The sequence below is a fragment of the Ixodes scapularis genome, unplaced genomic scaffold (assembly GCF_016920785.2).
Source record: "Ixodes scapularis isolate PalLabHiFi unplaced genomic scaffold, ASM1692078v2 PGA_scaffold8__174_contigs__length_109621045, whole genome shotgun sequence".
NCBI lineage: Eukaryota > Metazoa > Arthropoda > Arachnida > Ixodida > Ixodidae > Ixodes > Ixodes scapularis.
The window spans coordinates 83452653-83474519 of NW_024609883.1; the positions used below are offsets into that span (position 1 = coordinate 83452653).

The following is a 21867-nucleotide window of genomic DNA, read 5'->3' on the forward strand; positions in this document are numbered from 1 at the left end:
CATGGCGTCATACCACACCAAGGCTGTGTTTCAAATCCTACAGAAATGTGTCCGAGTTACTCCGGCGGGTCGTGTCACGTAACAACACAAATCAAAAAGAAAAAAACGCTGGACGCGGGTTGGGTTTAGAACGCCAGGGGTGGGAAACCCTTACCCTGGTGTAAGATCGAGAAACTTTTGCAACACGGCCCAAGTCTCCCGTGTAACGTTATAGGGTTCGAAAAGCGGTTGTAGACCTTTCCGAAAATCACCTTGTGCTCGCTGCCATCTTCGTCTGCTGGGCTGTGGAATGCCTTCTGAGCGTGCTCCGTTGTACGTTATATCAGACGCTTCGCTTGCGTTCACAGCTCAGCGACTCCGTAATTTTTGCCCAGGTGATAAGCGCTGGAAAATTGCATTGGCAGCAGCATCATTCGTTGTTTTTTTCCCCATTGTCTTGCTACTTTTGAGGGTTGCGGTTTCTTTGTAATGGCTAAGATGTAATTATTTCCTTGTTTGTTTTGCTAAGGGGCGCGGTCGTACGATCGTAAGGAAAAAAAAAAAGAAAGTTGATAAGGAAAAGGAATTTGAGCTTCGTAAACACACTTTCTTACGCGAGCCAGCGCGTGTAAACAACAAAAAATAAAAGATTTATATTTTTATGCGTCATGGCCGTGATGTGTTTATTCGTATAACTATAAATAATATCGCTTCAGCCACTTTTTAAGGTTGAAAATTTCGTTCGTACGCATGGATTGCGCCGACCTCCCATCAGCGGCCATTGTGGTGACCTTGCAGTGACCTTGCGTACATTTTGCACCACCGAAATAATTTTTTTTTGGAGGGCAAAAACGAGGGGGAATGACCATCGCCATGGTACAATCGTTACGTGCAAGCAATGTGTACAAGTTATTCACGTGGCGTCATCAGGGCGTTATTGTTTGAAACGTACTTTATTTTTCCCTACACGTGGCCTAATGGGCCCTTTTTGTTTCGAGGGGGGTTAAGCCAACTTGACGCTTTCAAAGGAACCTGGCGATCCCTCGCTGTCAGCACGCTCTCATTCGAAAGCGCACAGTTATGGCCGCCAGCGAACATTTTCCAGGAACGGGCTTTTGGCCAGGGGAAGTTTCAGTTTTCTTGAGCAGATATAGTGTGCGCGTTGACGTCATCGCATCATGCTGGTGGACATTCCCCCTTACCTAGAAAAGCAGAATCCGTGATGCGAAATGTATGCCGCTGAAGGCACGCTTTCAGAACCAAGGCAACCACAACGTCAAGTCACACGTTAGCGTGGGTTTTGCTCTCTTTCTGAAGCGTCGAACATGCACGTGCTGGACTGCGGGGACGCACGCCGGGTTGTGAATTCTGTGAACATTGTAAGGGTGTATGGGCGCATGTATTAGAACAGTCACGTGAACCTAACACGCTCTTCTTCTTCCCTGTAGACTCCGCTGGGGACGACCAAGACGCAGCAGCTGCAGCTGCAGCTCCAGCAGCGCGCGGCGGCAGCCGTGGCGGCGGCGGCGGCGGCCTCTGGCGGTTGGGAGGTGGCCGCCAAGACGGGGCTGGGCGCGAGCCCCACGGGTCCTGGGACCCCGGACCTGTCCCCGCTGCTGGTGATGAACAGCCTGGCCCAGCAGCAGATGCAGCAGATCCTGCAGCAGCAGGTCCTCTCGCCCTCCCAGCTACAGCAGATACTCACCACGCAGCAGCAGACCTTCCTCTTCCAGCAGCAGGCAAGTGTTCCAACGGACACGCAAAGACACTGAACCGTACGCCTGGTACGCGAACTTCGAACCCATGGCCCTGGTGGCAGAAATGATCCTGTGCACGTCCACGAGACATCCGTGAATTAGCCATGCTGAGGCTTTTCACGGAGCCATACATATTGCCAAGGCAGTTGATGATTCCGGAAGATCCACTTGACGAGTTTTATTTGGACAAGTACATTGTTCCTAGCAACCAAGGTACTGTTGGAGAAAACACGCCCACAAGACAGAACTTTACTCAATGCCCAATGCGCCGAGGTGCATTTTAACATTCGGTATAACCTTTTTTCTTTTCTTTTTTTACGGGACACACAAAAAAAGGTTGCGGAGAAGAGGCGGAGAAGGTGCCATGGTAATTGAGATTTCGTTTGCACGTCCGAAGGTCTCCGCGTGGTCAGAATTCACTTTTCAGTCCTTCGCTGGGGCGTGCCAGATGCGCTTCGTGTTTTTTTGTTTTTTTTTTTTCCACGTAAACATTTTTTTTTGTTTTTGTGTTTTCTTGTCTGGCACCTAACCTTGAGGAAAATGTCGCTGATTGATTCTCCTTCTTCACCCCATGATTTCAGAAACATAGTGTTTTCGTGCTGATTGCATTAGCTACGTCATTTCTTTCTGGTAATTCAGTGGCTGCAGGCCATATGTTGCAAGAGACTATAATGCATGGGAAACTTATCGCCACCCTCCTCCATTCCATCTGGGCGGTATGATCTGAGGTATTTCTTACGGCCCTTTGCTTCGCCTACGTTCCCCAAAAACCTAGCCATTTCTAAAAATAGGACTGCGACTTAGACTTTGCATTCCAATCTAAACCGAAGCTGCTTAAAAAAGAAAAACACGAAAAAAGCTGGCATTTGCGTTACACAAACATAGCGGACTGGTCGCACGTATTTGGCTGTCAGCTTGGTATCTTTGTATTTCCCTACGAGTGTGCTGACTATGTTTCGGACTTTGGTAGCCTAAGAAGCTAATTTTATCCTACTGCTCCAGAAGTTGCTTATAAAAAGGTACGCGCTGCCGCTTAAATATATATAAAAAAGCGCGATTAAATCTAGAACGCAGAGAGGGCGACGGAAGATTCAAAGAAGAAAACGATGAGTAGGACTGTTAGCCGGTCCCGGACACGCAAATCATAGTTCCGCTATTCAACACCGTGCACGTGTTACTGTCCGAACTTGCGGCTAGGGTGCCTAGACCTAAGGGTGTTTCCAACTTCTCGGTTCGCAATACAAGGTGCGAGAAGGTAGCGCATTCGTCGGTAGTCCGCGCGCACCCCCAAGCGTTTGCTCGGCTTCTCCGTGCGTCATCCTCCTGTAACGCGCATGCGCGTGAGCAACGAATTTGTGCAGGAGGCGTCTGCCATTACCTTGCACACGCACTCCGTGTTTTAAGTTGCTTCCTCTCTGAAATCTAGTCTCTCTACCTGTCCGCGGATGTCATGCGGCGCGGGGTCGCGTCGCAATCCTTCTGCCGCGCAATACGCGTCCCATATTTGTTTACGGGCTCAAAGTCGTTGCGGACCCTTAATATGCGACTCCGACGCGCGTGGAGGATGACGGGTCCACGAGCCTCGTACAAAGATAGCGCAAGGCCAAGCTTAATCTGTTTACAGGCGACGTGAGCGCACGAGGCGTCACGCTCCGGTACGCGGTTTCGGGCAAGTCGGTTTTCACGCCCTATCAGCTTCCGAGCAGGGCGCCTTCCGCGTAATGCCTCGCTCGGGGTTGCAGATTTGAGTGCCGTCACACCACGTATACGCAGCAGGGTTCGAGTTTTGATCACTTACGCTTGCTTAGGACCGTAGCTTTGCTGATCTCTTACGACTAAGAAACACAGTGACACGCTGGCGCCACCTGTGTGGTGACCCTGGAACTGCATTTCACTAGAGCGAAGGTTTTGCAGTATTTGCGACATCAAACGGCAGGTACCATTTATGAGAAATTGTCATCGATAACATTGTGAAAAGTATTTTAACCCCCCCCCCCCCCCTCAAAAAAAAGAAAAGAAAATATGCACGAAAAAGGAACAGGAAATATAATAAAAACTCTTTATTCAGGTAGCTCCTGCAGCGCCGTTGAGGCATTATTGCAGGGGGCGAACAACATAGAAAAAAACATTTCTGCATTTGCGGCACAAACAGTTTCAACACTTAAATTGTTCCAATCCCTAATGGTCCTAACAAAGAAAGAATTTTTGCACAGTTCCGTCCTGGTGGAATATTCGCGTATTTTGTGGATATGATCTTTACGTTGGGAAATATAGTAAGGGGGTAGAAGGTAATGAAAACCGTTAATACCAGTGTGTTTATTATAAATGCTATATAGAAATTTTAAGCGCAAATTTTTCCGCCTGAATGTCAGCAAATCCCAGCCTAATGTACTCTTCATGTCCGTGACGCTCGAAAAGCGGTCGTACAGCCCCAGGACGAAGCGTGCCGCACGATTTTAGATCCACTCTAAAGCGTCTATGTGATTTGAAAGTGTTCCGCGGCTGCCCAATAGATGGCGCCAGTTTGGTCCCTTGCCGTTATGTTTTTTGAGATATTTTACAACACTCGGTCGTAAGTTGTCGTAAGTGTGTGAATCAGCCTTTGCTCAGCTTCATAAAGAATAAAAAAAAAACGACTTTACGTTATATATCGTAGCTGCGTCAGTGCTTTGATGCAGCTATGATATTGCGTAAACTAGCTCAGCGCTGCATCTGCAGTGAGAGCAGCGCTGATGTCGCGCTGAGTTTGCGTTATTTCAGCCCTGAAATGCACATGTCAACCCCGGGTTTTAACGTCGCAACGTGTAGCTGTTGCTCTGTGAAAGGCTTGCAGGTAGTTCGTGCGAGCTCAATTTGCTTTCCGAAAAGCGATACGCCCGAAGGCGTACTAATCTCGCAATTACTCCTTTTTTTTTTTTTTTTTTCACGAAGTAGTACGTTCGTTGTATATTTCGAGTATACCCCAATATGCTTTCAATATCTGAAGTATACATTAAGTAAACTTGAAATTTACATTCAGTATACCTCGCAACCGATAGACACTTCATTGTTTCTATAAAGAAGTGCATAAAAGTATAATAGTAGTGTTTTTTTTTTTGCTTGTTTCTTTTGCCATTGTATTTTTGTTTTTTGCATCGTTTTGTGACCCTCATTGTGAGAGTGCCGAGTCTAACAAGAGACACAAACACAGATTCGGTTGACTTAGAAAACAATACCAGCTCTCAAGCCACCCAAAAAGCCGCATTCACACTGCCCATACATCATACAAAAAACAACAAAACACACACACAAAAGAAAACACAAAAGCACACGGAATTTCACCGCAGACGTTATGAGAGAATTATTTCCGGAAATTCCACTGCAGACAGTGTTTGTACGACCAATGTAAAAGGGTCATTATACAAGGAAGGAACGCTCCTCGGACGCTGTCTGCATGCTGTCTTTTCGTAAATTATTATTAATTATTATTTTTCGTAAACTATTAATCCACGATCGTGCTGCCAGTACATCGGTATTAGCAGCAGGATCGCGATATAATAATTTTGTTATTAAAATGCCTCGTGCGATCAGCTATAATTGGCCACTGTCAGGCGTGTTTCACATTTCTGCGGCAAGTGCTTGTTGTTTACCGCGCTGGGGAAACAACTAGGCCATAGCAAAATCGCGATGGCGCCAGTGAGCCGTTTGATTTTCGAGGCCGATATTATTCCGCGAATTAACTCTGTGCTGCTGTTGTTCCCATTGCGAAAATTGCAATAAAGCAAGCATTCATCCAACGTAGTCTTTTTTTTTTTTTTTTTTTTTTTAATGCTAACGACGCTTTGCACATGGCGCTTCGGGAAATGTGCTGACGCCGAGGGTTAATTGTCTCCGAGCCATCCCGAATTTAATTTTTTTAATTTCTGTTTTTTTTTTATTCTCTCTCTCTCTCCTTCTCCTTCTTTTTTTCGTCGTTCGTTGCTCTCGAAATAATTCCGTTTCCGCCTGTTTAATTTTTGCGCTATATTTATATTTCTTTCTCTTTGTGAGCTGAATTTGATTTCTTTCTTTATTTAGATGAGCTTGATTACTAGTTTCTTTTTCTGCTCTTGTCTGTATTTCAGGTTTTGTTTTTTTCTCTTAAATTTGCTCTCAGTTTTGCTGCGCTAGAGTTGGGGACTAGGAATAAGCAAAACTTAGCGGAAAAAGTAAAAAAATTTAAAGAAAAAAAATATTATTCGAATGCGCATCGTAACTAGACTGTAGGGCACAAAAAAAAATATTTCAACAGAGCTGAAAACGATGTGCTACCTAAAAATGAAGATACAGATAAAACGGGACGGCACGTATAAGCTTGTTGCGGAGAAAACGCGAGGCGACACTGAAACGGAACCGAAAATCTTCGAGTGTCGCACGCAAAAACAGACGTAGTAGAAAGGGAAAAAAATTTACAGTGCAGGCAGAAGTTAAAATATTCGTCTCTTTTGCTGGGCGCGACCGAAGAATTAACGGCCCAATCAATATCAGATGTTCCATGCTCTTTCGCTGTCTTGTGCCCCTCCTTTCTTTCTTCCTGTGTCTTTCTTTCTATCTTCCTTTCTCATTCCACCCTTATGCTCTCATTATACCATTTATTTAGTGTTTTTTTTTTGTTTTTTGTAGGGGGGGGGGGGGGGGTTGCTGGGTTTCGCAACGAGGCCCTGTCTGTTGCGCACCTCACGAACCGAACCATTGTTAATTTATCGATGCGTTAGCAGAAATATTTTTTTTCTTATTTCTATAGAAATATACGGCAATGAAGACGAACAATTGTCGGTTTTGAGATGGACGAAAAAAAAAAGTGCAACTAAAATTATGTGAAATTGTGAAAAAAGCAGACGAGACACTCCGTGATCGCCGTCGGCACATTAAATTTTTTTTTTTTTTTAAATATAAATATATGTTTTTTTATGTTTTATGGTACGACTTGAAAGGCAACTTCGCCGCCTTTGCCCTTTGATAGAACGCATCTTTTTTTTTTCTGACCTTTTTTTATTTTATATATGACTGGATAATACTGGTTATATACCGCTTGTATCGGGCGGTAGGTTGCGCCAGTTAGCCTGGACTTTTATATTTTTATATCCTTATACCTCTATACTTCTGTCTCACTTTCTCTATTTTCCCCCTCTCTTTCTTACGCTTGCTCAGCTCTTTTCGCTTCTTTTCTTTATCTAGCAGACGACTTGACCGTCCTTTGGTCGTATACAGATTTACAGTGGTTATTATTCGAGCGAAAAATGCGGAGTCACGGAGGTCTGGACTCATGCGCGCGGCGACTGCCATTAGGCCAGTGCGCATGCTCAGAACGCGTTCCACAGCCCAGTAGACAAAGATGGCGACACGCAGAAGGCGAATATTGCAATAAGAATGCGCACAACACGCAGAAGAAAAAAGAAGGACACTGCACAGACGCAAATGCTAATTTCTTGGTTGTTCCAATTTTTTTTTTTTTTTTTGAATCTACGATCACAGAGTATCGGCACGCAATCCCCCCAACCTTTCTTTTTTTTTTTGTATGTGTAGCGCGTCATTTTTGTTTTACCGATTACATTTTTTAAGAGTCCATTGAGCAACATTGGCGGTCGCCATTGCTTGGACACGAAGCTCGCGATTGAATCCGGGTCCTCGCCGAACGCTGACGTCAGCACTCGTGTCCAATACACGCTCAGAGTACGTGCCCAAACAAAATGGCGGACGGGGTTAATTGACGCAGCAGATACTAGATGGCGCGTTACTTTTGAAAAAGGGTTCATTGTTGATGGATTCGTTTTGAAAATGAGACTTCCTCAGCTTCAGACGCCGTGCCAATAAACTCAGGGGATAATTTTTTTTTTTTTTTTTTGTGTATCACGGGTTGTTTCTGATACTCCTGGGGGACGGAAAAGCGTTCCCTGTTAATTCGGGTAATGTTTCGGTTAACTGGCAACAATAGTTTTGAGCACCAAGGCTAGGTGGCGCAAGCTATCACCCGTTACAAAGGGTGCAGACGTTAGCATTCATCCATCCATCCATCCATGGCTAAAGTGGCGTTACTCTGAAGCTTAGCTTACTTAGTGACTCTAAATGCTCCAGGCTGGCACAATATAAAAAAATAGGTGCCTAGGTTTACTAGGTTGTATAGATTTCCGTAAAACTACGGCCGCCGCTGAAGAAACGTCGACGAGCCTGTGAGCGGCGTTTGGCAACTTTCGGTTCCTTAGGAAATTTTGTTTCACGGCTGACAAACGACGGCAATGAGCTGCAAGCCTGAGCAAGCATGGATCTGAAACCTCCAGACTGTTGTCTGTAGAACCATGCCTAGACAGGCCTGCAGATCACCGTCGTCCTTTGTCAATAGCTAAACAAATTTTCCCAAAGAACCGGAAGTTGCTAAATGCCGCTCACCTATTCCCGTGGCTCGGAGTCCAGTAGAGGCAAATGTGCAGTAAAGCTTCTCTATGCTGGGAAAAGCGGCGCCATTCATCGTTGTGAAAAATGCTCGAGACACGTGCCGCGCGCCACTGCTGGGAAGAACATGTCCTCTGAAAGAAAGGACGCGCGTGCAGACTGCGCGGTTCTCGGCAGCGGGCGGCTGTTGTGACGTCACTTCCGTGACCAAGGTTTTGTGACATCGACCTCCCAACTTCGCACGCCCTTTCAAGCGCGGAGAAAGACGTAGTTTTACGTCATAAATATACTCAAAGTTATCGAGGAAAAAAAAAAATATATATATATTGAACGCGTGATACGGTGTTTCCCGCATTTTTTTTCCTCCAATGCCCACAGCCACGCGAAAAAAGAAGTAAATAAACAAACCGAACAAAACCTGAATTATTCAAAAACCTCGAGGTGTCGACAACGTCACGTACAGAAAAAAACAACCCTGATATATAAATTTGAAGTATATATGTCGAACACAAGGTTATTAAATACCAACAAAATGATTCTGCGCATTTCCCTACTTTAAAAAAAAAAAGATACAGTACCATACGCCAGCGCGTGGGCGGACAAGCTAGAGAGAGAGCGAGGGAACGAGAGAGAGAGAGAGAGAGAGGTAACATAAAGCATACCCTTTCCCCTCCTCTCGTGATCTGCGTCACTTATTATTATGATCATCTAATGGAGCGTTCGAAGAAATAACAACCGGTGCACATAAATAGGATCACGGGGTAGCGTGTGTCAAAAAGGAGCGTGCGTTGTGTTTTTAAGTATCTTACCCGTACCTTCCTTTGCACCAACTGTCCTTTAATATTTTATTTTTACATCGTGTCTATCATGTTGCTGCTTCTTTCTCCTCTCCACCATTTTTTTTTTTTTTTACTCGGAAGAAACAGTGCTAAAGAAAAAAATTCGTGTAAAAAAAGATCCGGTGTGCGATGAAGTTTGGGTGTGGTCTTGGGGTCGCCTCGGACCTACCTAGAGTTGTTTTTCTTTTTACATTCTCTGTGTTTTATTTTGCAAAAGATGTATAAAGAAACAAATGACACCAGTTTATAAGAAATAAATTCTGAGCACGATGATTTTGCTGACTGCAGTCATAAACATCCCCGTGTTTCGTCAAAATGGCGGAAGTGAGAGAGGGGGGTTAAGGCACACATCTTTCTAGCTGGTCATTCCGGCACATCAGACTTGAGATCAAAGTAAAGATTGTAATATAGATTTTACGTATTAAGGTAATACCCATATTAGAAATGTCGAAGTGATGGCAAACCAATTCACCTAATTTTGTTTTGTCTGTGTGCTTTGTGTTATTGAACCCAATCAACAAATTTACACCTGATGGAGGGTCAAGAACCCTCCCTGCTGAATTGTCGGTCATGTCTTAGGTTTGGCATGGATTGCTTGATCAACCTATTTGGGGACCCCTTCAACTTCACGCTTTGTGCCTTATCTCAACAATATTCGACATGCCGCTTAACGAAAGGAAGTCACGAATCCTCAGGTTGACTGTGTCTAAGCGGCCCTTTCAGAATGCAAGTTTTATGATCACTGTGTTTTCCTGAAAGTACTCAAACGACCGCCTGCCTCAGAAATGAAAGGATCGTCGTCGGCGATTGGTGTGCTACCTATTTTCCTTTCAGACATTTCTGAAACCGTGATCTCGAGCGGCCACCTTGTAATGGCTTCATCACGTAGATATGGCTACTACAGAAACACCGTTTTAAAATAGCAACCGAAATATAGGACGTCCATGAACCTTGGTGATGGAAAACAAGCCGCAAAATCCGACGTTTGCACATAGACACCTCAACCTTTCATAAACTCTTCATCTAGGTGGTGCATTCTATCTTGTAAAATTTCAAGGCGTAGTTAGCTCCCTTCCCGGAAAAAAAATGAAACCAACAAACTTACCAAGATCAACGCCCGACGTGTTCGCAAACGACTGAGTCAGCGATCGTTCTAACTTGTGGTGCCATCTCGCGATAAGCGGAGCGAACAGGAGACTCACTTTTTTGTCTGCTCGTGCTAAATCCACATTCAGTGAAAGTTTGGGGCTTTCTTTTTGCAGGCGCCAATTTTTCCGGCTCGTGTTACAGTGCCTAGAAGAATTTTAGACACGCTTTATACTCGTCTATCCCATTTCTTAGTCTTTCTGTTGTCATTTGCCTTTGACAATTGTCGCCTTGAGCAGACGTTCCCACCCAACGCCCCCCCTGTGTTCGTTCCCTTATCCTTTTTAGCCTTTCTGTCACCAACTGTCCTTGCCGAGTGTCGCCTGAAGCGGACGTTCCCTCTAACGCCCTCTTCTGTTCCGGTTGCAGCAGCACCAACAGCAGCAGCAGCAGCAGAAGCAGCTGGAGACGGTGATCCCGCACCTGCAAGAACAGCTCCAGTTCATCATGGTCCAGCAGAGCCAAGTCCTGCAGCAGCTCAACGGGCTCAACAGCAGCGGCAGTGGCGGTGGCGGCGGAAGCCACGGCGCGGGATCTGCTATCGCCTCTCAGGACTCGTCTCCGGGAGCCAAGTCGAGCGCCAAGCCGGGGCGACAGCAGCTCCAGCTGCAACTGCAACAGCTCGCCCTGCAACAGCACCAGATCATGCAGCAACTGCAGATCTCGCATCGGCAGTACCTGCTCGGCTTGCCGCCGTTCCTCCTGCCTCAGGGTGAGTGGGAAAACTGCTCTACTCTGAACTTACAGGGGAACCGCCACGTGACAACACTGTGACGTCACGTGTCCAGCAGAGCGTGGTCTGCCTTGGCAGTCGCCGCAGTTTCATTCGCAGGACATGGCAAGGAACCGACAGCGTTCGAAGTACTTATATGATACCATAGTCCCTATCAAAGCTACAGGGTATGGCTTAAGCCGCGGGCACACTACAAAGGCATCACACAAAAGACAGTCACAAGTGTGTTTCTTTCTTTACCTGACCGTCACATTGGTCATGCTAAACTCTCTGCAAACATCTCCGCAGATAATTCTGTCCTCATGTCTGCGGTGAAACTTCTTGTCTTTTATATGGTGTGTCCGCCTTGGCTTTCCTCGTCAACTCAAAAGCGAAATGAGAAAGCACGCTGTCGTGACGTGCTCGGGCACCGTTACGAATGAGTCGGAGCTTCCGCCGTCCATTTTAAGAACGCCTCGGAACTTGTCATTCGCAAGCGATGATAAGTGGCCGCCACGGAACTCACTGGCCGCGAACGCGAATTCAAATGCATATGTCCGAGTGATGCCGCAATGCTCGTGTTCAATGCGTGAGCTGGGGTAGACTGACGTCTTTTGGGTACCGCGACGGCGGAGCCATAGAGTACCCGGTCGCAGATTTGGAGCACGAGGATCTGGTAGCACAGAGCATCAAAAAGCCATTTCTTGGGGAAACCTAGACGTCAGCGCACAGGTTTTGCAGTGGCGGCGACCCGAAACACATTTTCGTGTCCTCGCGTCTCGCTGCAGCGGGGCGCCAGTCCCATGGCTCTCTCCTATCATCCGTTGACTGTTTCACACCGCCTTTCCCATTTCGGTGGCCGCGTCTGTTGGCGATTCGCCGGGCTTTGTCTGTATAGAGGAGGCTATGGTACTGCGGATGTATCGCAGTAAAAAAAGGCAGAAAGCATTTTGAAGGAAAATATGTACGAAATAGTTCGATACATTTAGGAACCTTTCATACCGAAAAGCAGGCGTTTGGCTATCTGCCCTCTTTGGTTTGACCCGCTAAACGATGTGCGATTTAGTAAGATTGCAATCTACATTTATTTGTCCAAGCAAAAAAAAAAAAAAAAATGCATTTCGTGGCCTTTTTAGTGTTGCGATCAAGCCTCGGAAAACACTTTTGGAAGCAGCACGTTATATCTAAAGATTCTGCTGAAGACACCGAGCACGCACTTGAGGTGGAGCACACTAAATAAGGCGCTCTATCCATCGTAAACCGCCGTACTAACTCGGTAATTGAAAGAAGGCAGCGGACGAAAGATCGCTGCTGGATAGTCTCGCCAAGAACTAAAATTTTGAGCGACGTTTCGCAGTAAGGACACCTCGACCATCTTGGTGCTTTTGATCATGGTTGCCAGTGGATCCTCGGCTTTTATCTGAAATCTCAGGAGACGGTTTTTCGTCCTTCAGAAGCGGTAAAACAGTTCACGATAGAGCTAAAGGACATCGCTTCAGCTTCCTGACACGGTATCAAAAGCTCAGGGTGTCGCATTTCCGAAACGTAACGCTCTGCACTGAGCATCGAAATGGCGGTGCCCGCAAAATAATCGAGTGATGGAGTTTCGATACTCTAGGCGTAGTGATCCGACGTCTGATATCGTCGAAACAATAACTGAAATTGTGGATGCTTGTGGGATTTATATAAGTGAAAAACCGTTGTCAGCAAGGAAGAGAATAGTGTTTTCTTTTTTGCTCACAAGTTTTTTGTTTTATTTGTTTTTACCTGAAAGAGATGCTAGGGGCGCCTACAATGTCATTTCTCGTTTTGACAATATTAGGCTTAGTTGGGCGTCGGCTCATAGAGGAATTGCGTTTTTCTCAACTATTTTTTTTTTTATCCAGGCAACCTCATGCTCTCAACCTTGCGCTCTCTATGCAAAACGCTAGCGTCACAATGTCCCGGAGTTTGAGCTTTCTGTGATGAATAGTATAATAACTCGGGCCGAAGAACACGGTTCTCTTTTCTCGGCAGCTTCCTCGTATGAAAATTCGAGGATGCCAAGTTAACTGTTTATGGTCGTGGTTGATGCAAGATTCCCTCTCGTGCGCTACTCGTTAGCTACTCGTTAGATCAGACTAGCGGTTGTGATTCCACTTCCATCACGAATATGCCCTCGCCCAACGATGGAGCACCAACCGCGCACATTTATCGAAGCTAAAACACCACCACCCCCCCCACCCCCCGGCCCTTTGAAATTCTGCTTTGTGAGTTTCTCAATATTGTAAGTTTGACTCAAACTATTGTAAATGCCTGGCTTGTTGTTTCATCATTATTCCTCAAGATGTCACACTCACATACCTAGAAGTAGCCTGTGCCGTTTCCTAACTATACAAATTAAAGAACGTAATAGGCGCTCCGCGAGGAAAGCTTATTGCCCTCTTCTCGGCGGTAAGGTTCGCTGCTCGGGCGAAACGCCGACGCGACTTCATTTGGGTGGGTCGCTCGCTATCTCTGCCAGGTTTCGCTTCTTCCGCCTCTTCCTACCTCTCCCCTTCGCATTCATGACTCCGAAATCCATTCGATGGGGTGGCCGTTTCGATTCATCATTACACGACGACGCAATCCCTTACCTTTATTTTCTGTTTTTATTTTCTTTCTCTTTTTATTTTCTATTTATCTTTCTTCCGTGGTCCTCGTTTAGGCAAGCATTAAAAAAAAGAAAAAAAAAGAACCAAAGCAGCGCCGCCCATCGCGCATAGAGACCATCGAACGACGCGCAAAACGCCGCAAATGACATCAGCTCCAGGCAAACTATAGACACGAGCAGAAAGATAAGGAAGAAAAGATATAACGGTAACAAGAAGCACGCACACGTTTAAAAAGCGAGCGGACAAGCCCAAGCAACTCTCCCTACTCCGTCTCACCTCACGATGAACCGCAGTGAAGGCTACGAGCCATCGGAGCCGATCCGCTGCCGTGTGGGTGTCACTGTCACGTGACGTTGGGGAGAGGGAAACGAGAAAAGGGGAGGGGGGGCGCGGCTGCGACTCTCGGGAGTCACGTGATAAGTTCAGTGTGCTGGATTGGCTGGGAGGCTCGTAGCGCCCGTCGCGGTCCATCGGAAAGTGACGCGGAGTACTGCATCTGTATACCTCCTTTCGGTCTTGTGGTCGACCCTCGCCCTACCAAAAAACTACGACGGAGAAAAAATCGGGTCATTTCTTTTCTGAAATGGAAGGAAAGGAACCCCCCCCCCCCCCCCCCCCCCCCTTTATCGAAAGCGTACTACATTACCAGTATACTACGTATACGGTTCGTTTCGGAATGCATCAGTTTCACTTTTCGTTTTTTCCCCGTCGGCCTTACGTGCGCGGGTAGGCTATCGTCCGATGTCTCCCGCCTAGGCGTGCACGCAAACGCGTGTATGTGATTCTGGCGATTTGTTCGTGGCTTCGACCAAAATACATCTGCCTTCCCCCCCCCCCCCCCCCCTTTTTTTTCTTTAATTCGTATATTGTTTTTGTAATCTTTGCGCTCCGTCCTTCCGATTCTTTTACCCTCTCTCGAACCGATTCCATTTTTTTTTTTTTTTGTCCATACGTCCGTCTTTGCGAGCTCGCAGCTTCAAAATGGCGTCGTCCCTTTCCTTTGGCGACCGCGTAAACCTATCCCCGAAGGGTTTGGGGAACCGAGCGCGGGGCCGGAACCACACCCAAATCAAGGGCGCGGCAATCCAGCTCTCCGACGTCGCCGTCGTCGTCGTCTGTCCCTCCCGTCAGCGGGGCGGTTAGCCGCAATCGCTGCCAATCACGTACACACAATACGTTGCTGTCGCGTCGTCGCCGCCGCCGTCGTCGTCAACGGTCCGTACTCTCTTGTACGGTAGAGACGGTTCGAAAAAAAAGGACCCGTTAGGAATAGGTTTTTTTGGGAGTGCCTCCGCAGTGGAGTTGCGTGCGCAAGTGGACTCTAAGCTTTTCTATTTTTTTACCCCGTGCGACCAGACAATGGAACGCGGCGCGTCGTATCGCGTATAGGATTCTTTTGGCGGCGATCACTCGCGCGCGACTATGCTTCGTTCCCGCCTAAACTGACAGTGCTTTGGGGGCTACGCGTTCGCCGGTCCAATCAACAGCCTCCCCTTTATCACGTGATTTCGCTCTCTGCGTGTGGGTTATGGGCGGTAGCGTCAGCACGCGGCGAAAGGTACACCTGCGACTGGTTCAACGAGCACGCGGCCTCCCACGCACTGTCGACTTGGGATCGAACGGAGCATAGCAAGGCGACGACGACGAAACGCGTTGTGTGTCGGCACGCCGATGTCGACACAAGCGTCTCGCGTTGACGTCCGCGCGACGTGCGTTTTTTTTATAGTTTTGTTTTGTATTTTATTTGATCGTACGTTGTCTGTTAGCCAGTTGGCGGCATCTATTGTTCACTGTTGCCATCCGCGAATGAAGAGAGCGAACCAACCGACTATTCTCTACACTCTACTACGAGCGCTAGTGTTTTTATCTGAGACCACGGTATATGACCACGCATGTGTTGAAAGAGAATGGAAACAAGTTGAATCGATGTTCAGAAGGCCCAGTGTGTGTGTTTTTTTATGACGAAGTAGGCACGCTCCTATACACGTGTTTCTGGAAACTTGGACTGACGTTTTATCGAAACACTACACGTAGTGCGCGTAGGGGATCGACAAAGCATTAGTCGCAAAAAAAAGAGGGCCTAGTGATTGGCACTTTTTTTTCTTCAGATGATATAGTTGTGACACTCGTTTTAAAGTTCCTAATAATAGTTATTCCAAGTCAACTGCTGTGGTAGGGACATGCTGGAGCTAAACAAACAGCCAAATTATCTGTTTCGAAAAGTGTACGGAAATGATGTCTTGGGCAACTGCTGAACACAATTCGATACTAATCGCGCAAAAATGTCTTCAAAGGTATTTTTACTGATATATGTTGTCAGATATATCATTCATGCTCTCTGAGATAGCTCTTTTGCACAGTGAAATATTTAAAGCCAGAAAATTTGCGCCAGCTTTGTGTTCTCTTTACGATACCTAGGTATATAAAAGCACATAAAAGTTTCTCGAACCAAGTTGCCCGTTAGGTTTGTTGTACCATGCAGGGGCACCGCTACGTTTAGGTGAAGTGTGGTTCGAACTGGTACTCGCCGTGAGCTAGTATGTTGTGTTCACTGAGAGCATAACAACGGCAGAGAGGTATTTCAATTGTTCCTCCTCCAGCTCGAGCTTCTCACCTTTGATAACCCTTCAGCGTCTAATGAGCTTAGAGTATTCCACGCGCCTGCCTTCAAAGCACAGCGGAAGGCAACAAGCGCTTGCTGAAGGCCGGGCACCCCAAAAAGACGCCCTGTCCTTTTTATGTTCCTAGTGCCACCTACGCCCCTGGTTCTTAACGCGAGTGTCCATTCGTCTTGCAGCCCTGAACGCGGACCTCCAGGGCCTCTGGAAGGACGGCGTCACGTCCGCCCTGGAAGATGGCGGCGGGCCCCTCAAGGGTCTCAACGGACTCCTGAGCTCGGCCAGCGGCCAGCCGCCCACCCTGACCGCCGGGGTACTGCCCCCGTGTTCGTCTTCGTCCTCGCGCGCGGTTAACGGCAGCACCGTGCTGCAGAGCGCTCTGCAAGGCCTGTCCAGCCAGCAACATCAGCAGCAGCAGCAGCAGCAACAGCAGCAGCAGCAGCATCAGCAGCAGCAGCAGCAGCAGCAACAACAACAGCAACAGCAGCACGGCTCGATGCCCTGCCACGGCGACTTTGCGGGTTCCGCGTCTTCTTCGCCGTCCACGTTCCAGCAGTTGGGGAAGGAGGAGAGGTCTTCCAGTGCCAGTAGCAGCCACTCGCTGTACGGCCACGGCGTCTGCAAGTGGCCAGGATGCGACGCCGAGTGTGAAGATTACCAGGCCTTTGTAAAGTGAGTCCCCTTTCTTTAAAATCAGGAGCCGGTTTATAAACGCTTCCAAAGAATGTCGACCTACAGGAGTGGGACAAAATTTCCCACCCATTGAGGTAGCCTGAATGGTCGCTTCATGTCGGCCGCTGCTCATTGCACTCCGGTGCGAAGTGATGCGTGCGCCGGTGCGAAGCTTGACGCGAGCGAGTCGGCGCTAAACTGTAAGGCCTGGCACGTGTGGCGCAGCCCGCGTACCATTGTGTGGAGGCACGTTGTTGGCACGATAATCATGTAATCTTATCAAGAGTATGAGACTTTGACTTGGGTATATCATAGCAGCCTCCATCCATTCGTTTTACAAAGGTTCTCCCAGAGTCTAGTCAGTTGGTAGCGACATCGCGACTGTGGCGGTGTCATCGTTTTGAAGTTAAGGTAATGTCAAAACCAACACATTCAACAAGAGAGTTTTAGCTGTGCTGACGAAGAACGCGGTGAAATAAACGTTTTAATGAACTTCTCTCTAAAAGGGAGAGCTTTCCGTTGGCCGAGATGTGTCCCAGTAAACAGCCCCTTAAAGGGTTGCCTAACTTATGCCTCTTTGGTGCCCTAGGGAGTGGCTTCTTAAAGGGCTGCCTAACTTATGATCGGAGTCAAAACATGTGTCTTCTCTTCGCTTGCAGACACTTGAACATGGAACACCAGCTGGATGATCGAAGCACAGCGCAAGCCAGGGTCCAGATGCAGGTGGTGTCTCAGTTGGAGCTTCAGCTGGACAAAGAGCGTGACCGGCTGCAGTCCATGATGGCCCACCTCCACATGAAGCCACCCAACGGGAGCTCCTCGGGATCTAGTGGCAAGGATCTGGTGAGTGGACAAGAACACATCGTTCTAGGCTATCCCAAGGTTAGCGTGTGACAACATTATTCATTCTTGCCTTATGGAAGCCATAAGGTAAGTAATATTTCACCTGAGGGAACTCAGGCCAAAAGTAGCATATACTTTATGAATTTTCTAATCATAGAAATAGGCGAGCTGGTGAATATTAACCATGTTAAATTAACCCGAGACTGGGGTAGAGAAGAAACATCAAAACGTCTGAGTTTGAGACGTCGTCATGTCTATTTTCTGTCCTTTCTACGTTTTGATGTTTCTTCTCTACCCCAGTCTCGGGTTAATTCAACATGGTTCCTAGTCATAATACCTCTTTTGTATTGGGCTACCTTACATGGTTTCTGTGTAGTGGTAAACGAGTAAAATCGAGTCACTCTTTAATTCTATTGGTTGATGATGTCGTGACAGATTACTGTGGAAATACCTTGAGGAGTGAAATGCCAACACATGTAAAGAACTGAAAAGGAAGCAATGTTAACGAGATATGAGAACCGAGACCACCGTCACTACAACGTCTTCACTTCCAAACAAGGGGAAAGGAATTGATTTTAAAAGATAGCACAAATTTACACGGAAAAGTACATATTGGATGCTGGTGATATAAATTAGACTTTGAACTGAATAATTTATATATGATGCTGTCAGTAGAGAGGAAAAAGCTTTTCAACCTCATTGGTTCCTTGTACGCTGAGTATTGACATTATTGTGGAACGATATCGCACATCATTCGTAGAGCGCTGCTGACAGGTGCCAATTCCCGTCTGCTTGCAGTTGCTGTCGTCGACCCACAAGCCAGCGACGTCCTCTCCTCAGGCGCTGCCGGTGATGTCCATCAGCCCTCCACCGCTGACCATGACCACGGCGGCCAGCCCGCTCATGACCAGCAGGTTGCTGGGGCTTCCTTCGTCCACCCAGGCTACCAGCGCGGGCCCCATCCGGCGGAGGCTGAGCGACAAGGGCGTATCTCCATTGTCGGGTGTGTGCCTGCCTTTACTCTTTTTCTTTTTGCTGGAGTAGTATCCATCGTTTTACACACCATAGTCGTCGGCAGGTTAGCAACCCAGTATATTCTCTGCCTTCAGCATGCGCTCGTTGGCTTCCGCCGGGTTTTGGTTGTACGTGCGATGAAGTGTTATCAAAGGCAAAAAGTTTCCGCTGTAGGTTGTGCATCTTCTGGGTTCTTAAAGGGATGGTGCAGTGATATTCAGTTGGAATGTTTGTTCACTTTACTCGAGTTTGGCGGCACTAGTGGCACCCATGAATACTCGCACACAACCCCATTGACCAAGGAACCTCTTTGGTGAGGTGTAATTTCAAGAGTGAAAGTGAGGAGTTTCTTTCCATTTCTCTCTCGCAAAACTTGACGACGTAGCGTGGGGATCGCACTATCCCCCCGTGACGGTATTTCAGTGCGGCTCAAAGCCTGGACCCGGGCATTGCGTTAGCACTCGATTTGGGCTCGTGATAACCAATAGCTTGACAAGCATTCAGGTCCTATCGCTGCAATGACGACAGTAGCCGAACCCTAACAATGTCTGGAACTCAGCGCTTGTCCTGTGCTTTGCCAATCTCGGCGCGTGTCTATGATCAACATTGGCGGTATATAATTGGCTTCAGCTCACGTGGCCGCTTGTTCTGACTGCTGAGGGAGTGAACGCTGCTCGTTTTTCTTTAATGTTTTTTCCGACTTTTAATGCATAGGCAGAAAAACGAACGCGTGTTTTATTGGTCATAAACGTCAGGGATTCGTTCTAAGCTGTATTCGCGCAAAGTACAAAAATTGTTGAACCACCCCTTCTATTCTTGAACTGCAAATGATTGTTTATGTGCCAAAACACTGCTTACAAACAGGCCTGCATTTGACCATACCAGGTATAAGCTCTGTAAAATGTGCACAACCATGTTTGCATCAAGTGAAACGTCTGCATGCGTCGTGTCAACAGCAGCGGCGCTGCATTGGAGTGACGCCAGAGCCTCGCGTTCGTCTGAACTCGTGCTTCACTACCTGAAAGAATAGCTTCCCCACTTGCCTGGAAGTATTGCAGGAAAAACAGGCCTCCGGAATGTATCGCGTTTTTGCGCGCACTGCTGTCTCGCAAGAAAAAAAAAAAAAGCAGTAAAGCGGGGTACTTGCACTCCAAGTTTTTACCAATTGCATGAGCTTCACCGGATTCTAAAGTTTTTGCAGAAAGAGAACTATTCATGAAAGTTTTTAACAGACATAGGGACGTGCAACTGTTACGTGTTAATGCTATTGCTTGGTTGTCTGCTAGATGTTCCTTACCAGGGTTAATGAGACTACCTTTTTTCAGTTTTTTTTTAATATCTTCCATATTCTTACAGAAATTTGTTTTTTTCCCTTTTTTAGGCATGGAAGTTGCATCATTACCCGACTCTCCTATTCGGCGTAGGGTTGCGGAGAGAGCTAACTTGGATATCACAGAAGGTAAGACTTGGGTACCGATAAAACTCAATTAAAACTAGTTCATGTATACCTTGAACATCACTTCTTGTTTTCGTGTGTGTTTTGCATCCCGATTGACCCTTGTTTTTTTGTTTTTTTTTTGTCATGGTTTTACAGAGATCCAGCGAAATCGAGAGTTTTACAAGTCTGCGGACGTTCGGCCTCCCTTCACATACGCCTCTCTCATTCGGCAGGTAAGAGCCACTTCATGGCATGGTTTTGTGTGTTATATGTATAGCCATTTTCTTTCTTCTACCCTTGTGCCTTAGGCATCTAATTGTCTAAAAAGATACTTAGTCAGGTCCACATTTGCTAGACCATAGTAATCATACTCAAAGAGATATGTCCTTTCTGTATTTACTCAAAAGTTGATGAATGCGCAGGGTTTGTATAAGTGACAAAAAAGAGGTTCACATGAAATAGTGCTAGAGATGGGGCTAATTTCCACGGTCCTTGGAACAACAAAGTGGAAACAAAGCACCACCTAAGAAAAAGAAAAAGGTTGAAAGGATGTAGCTACCTATGAACACAACGGTGCTTTTTGTGTGTCTGTGCTTGAACAAATGCTGAATAATGTCTAGGTTGCTTTGGGCAGATCTTTATACATCATGCATTTTGTCTTCCAGGCCATAATTGAATCTCCTGATAAGCAGTTAACGCTGAATGAGATCTACAACTGGTTCCAGAATACCTTCTGCTACTTCCGTAGGAATGCTGCAACTTGGAAGGTGAACTTCAATTCTTCTCCTGCCAACGATCTTAGTATCTCTAATTTGTAGCACGGGTCATGAACACTGAGTGAGGCCAAGAAACAGGTTCAGTTGAATTTCTAAAAGTAGGATTTGTTCACTGAATTGGAAGGGACATCTAGCTTACTCTTTAGCAGATTGTGGCATAACTTAAATAGCATGCAATACAGCATAGCCATTTTCTGGACTCATTTTTTTATTATGGCTTTCAAAACTGCCAGTTTTTATGGATTATTAAAGAAACTTTACATTATTTTTTATCAGGTATGTTAGATTTTGAAGCTTGTACTGAAGTATTAGCATTTTTAAAGTGCTTGGAAATGTTTTCTTGCATAGGTATTGTACCATTGCATTCCTCCTTTTTGAGATTTTAATTATATATGAAATAGTTTATATTTGAAGCATTAGACTGCTCAATTGGTGAAATTACATTAAAAACAATGGCATAGCCAGGATTTTTTTTTTGGGGGGGGGGGGAGAGGAGGGGAGGGGGGGGACTGAGGTAACTGGGGTGTCCATGCCTAGGGGTGCGACGGGTGGGGGGGTCAAAATACGTGTGCCTATCATAAGGACGGCTGGATTTTTTTTTTTTTTTTGTGGGGGGGGGGGGGGGGGTTTCCTTCCTGGCTATGCCACTGATTAGAAGCCCTTGTGCATCTTGTAGAAAATGTGCTATTTTCCAGTAGAAGTATTTAACTTTACATCAAGTCAACTTGGATGGAAGCTATGTCTTTCCAGCCAAACAGAAGGACTGATCATGCTGTACCTAACCCCATTGTTTCAGGCAAAGCATAGAACTACAGCTGCTGAATCCAACCAGTTTCTTGACCATTCTAAATCCTTGCATATGTGTTTTTATCTCTCTCTCTTATGTAGAATGCGGTGAGACACAACCTAAGCCTACACAAATGTTTTATGCGTGTTGAGAACGTTAAAGGGGCTGTGTGGACTGTGGACGAAATAGAATTCTACAAGCGTAGGCCCCAGCGACTCCAGGATCGGATAGCAGGGTAAATCTAC

At 46.6% G+C, this 21867-nt stretch overlaps 1 protein-coding gene across 4 annotated transcripts in view; it reads left to right on the top strand.

The window, feature by feature from the left end:
- The window catches only part of LOC8042391 (forkhead box protein P1), a 382801-nt gene that overhangs the window by 351471 nt on the left and 9463 nt on the right, over positions 1-21867 (top strand). For 2 of the 4 annotated variants that reach the window (XM_029976908.4, XM_029976906.4), the window contains 9 exons: positions 1428-1718; positions 10499-10841; positions 16272-16764; positions 17424-17607; positions 18406-18610; positions 20003-20080; positions 20216-20292; positions 20725-20826; positions 21724-21857. In XM_029976908.4, coding sequence (XP_029832768.2) covers positions 1428-1718; positions 10499-10841; positions 16272-16764; positions 17424-17607; positions 18406-18610; positions 20003-20080; positions 20216-20292; positions 20725-20826; positions 21724-21857 — 1907 coding nt within the window. The remainder of the gene's footprint in view (positions 1-1427; positions 1719-10498; positions 10842-16271; positions 16765-17423; positions 17608-18405; positions 18611-20002; positions 20081-20215; positions 20293-20724; positions 20827-21723; positions 21858-21867) is intronic. The other 2 variants (XM_040502413.2, XM_029976907.4) reach the window with 1 other exon arrangement.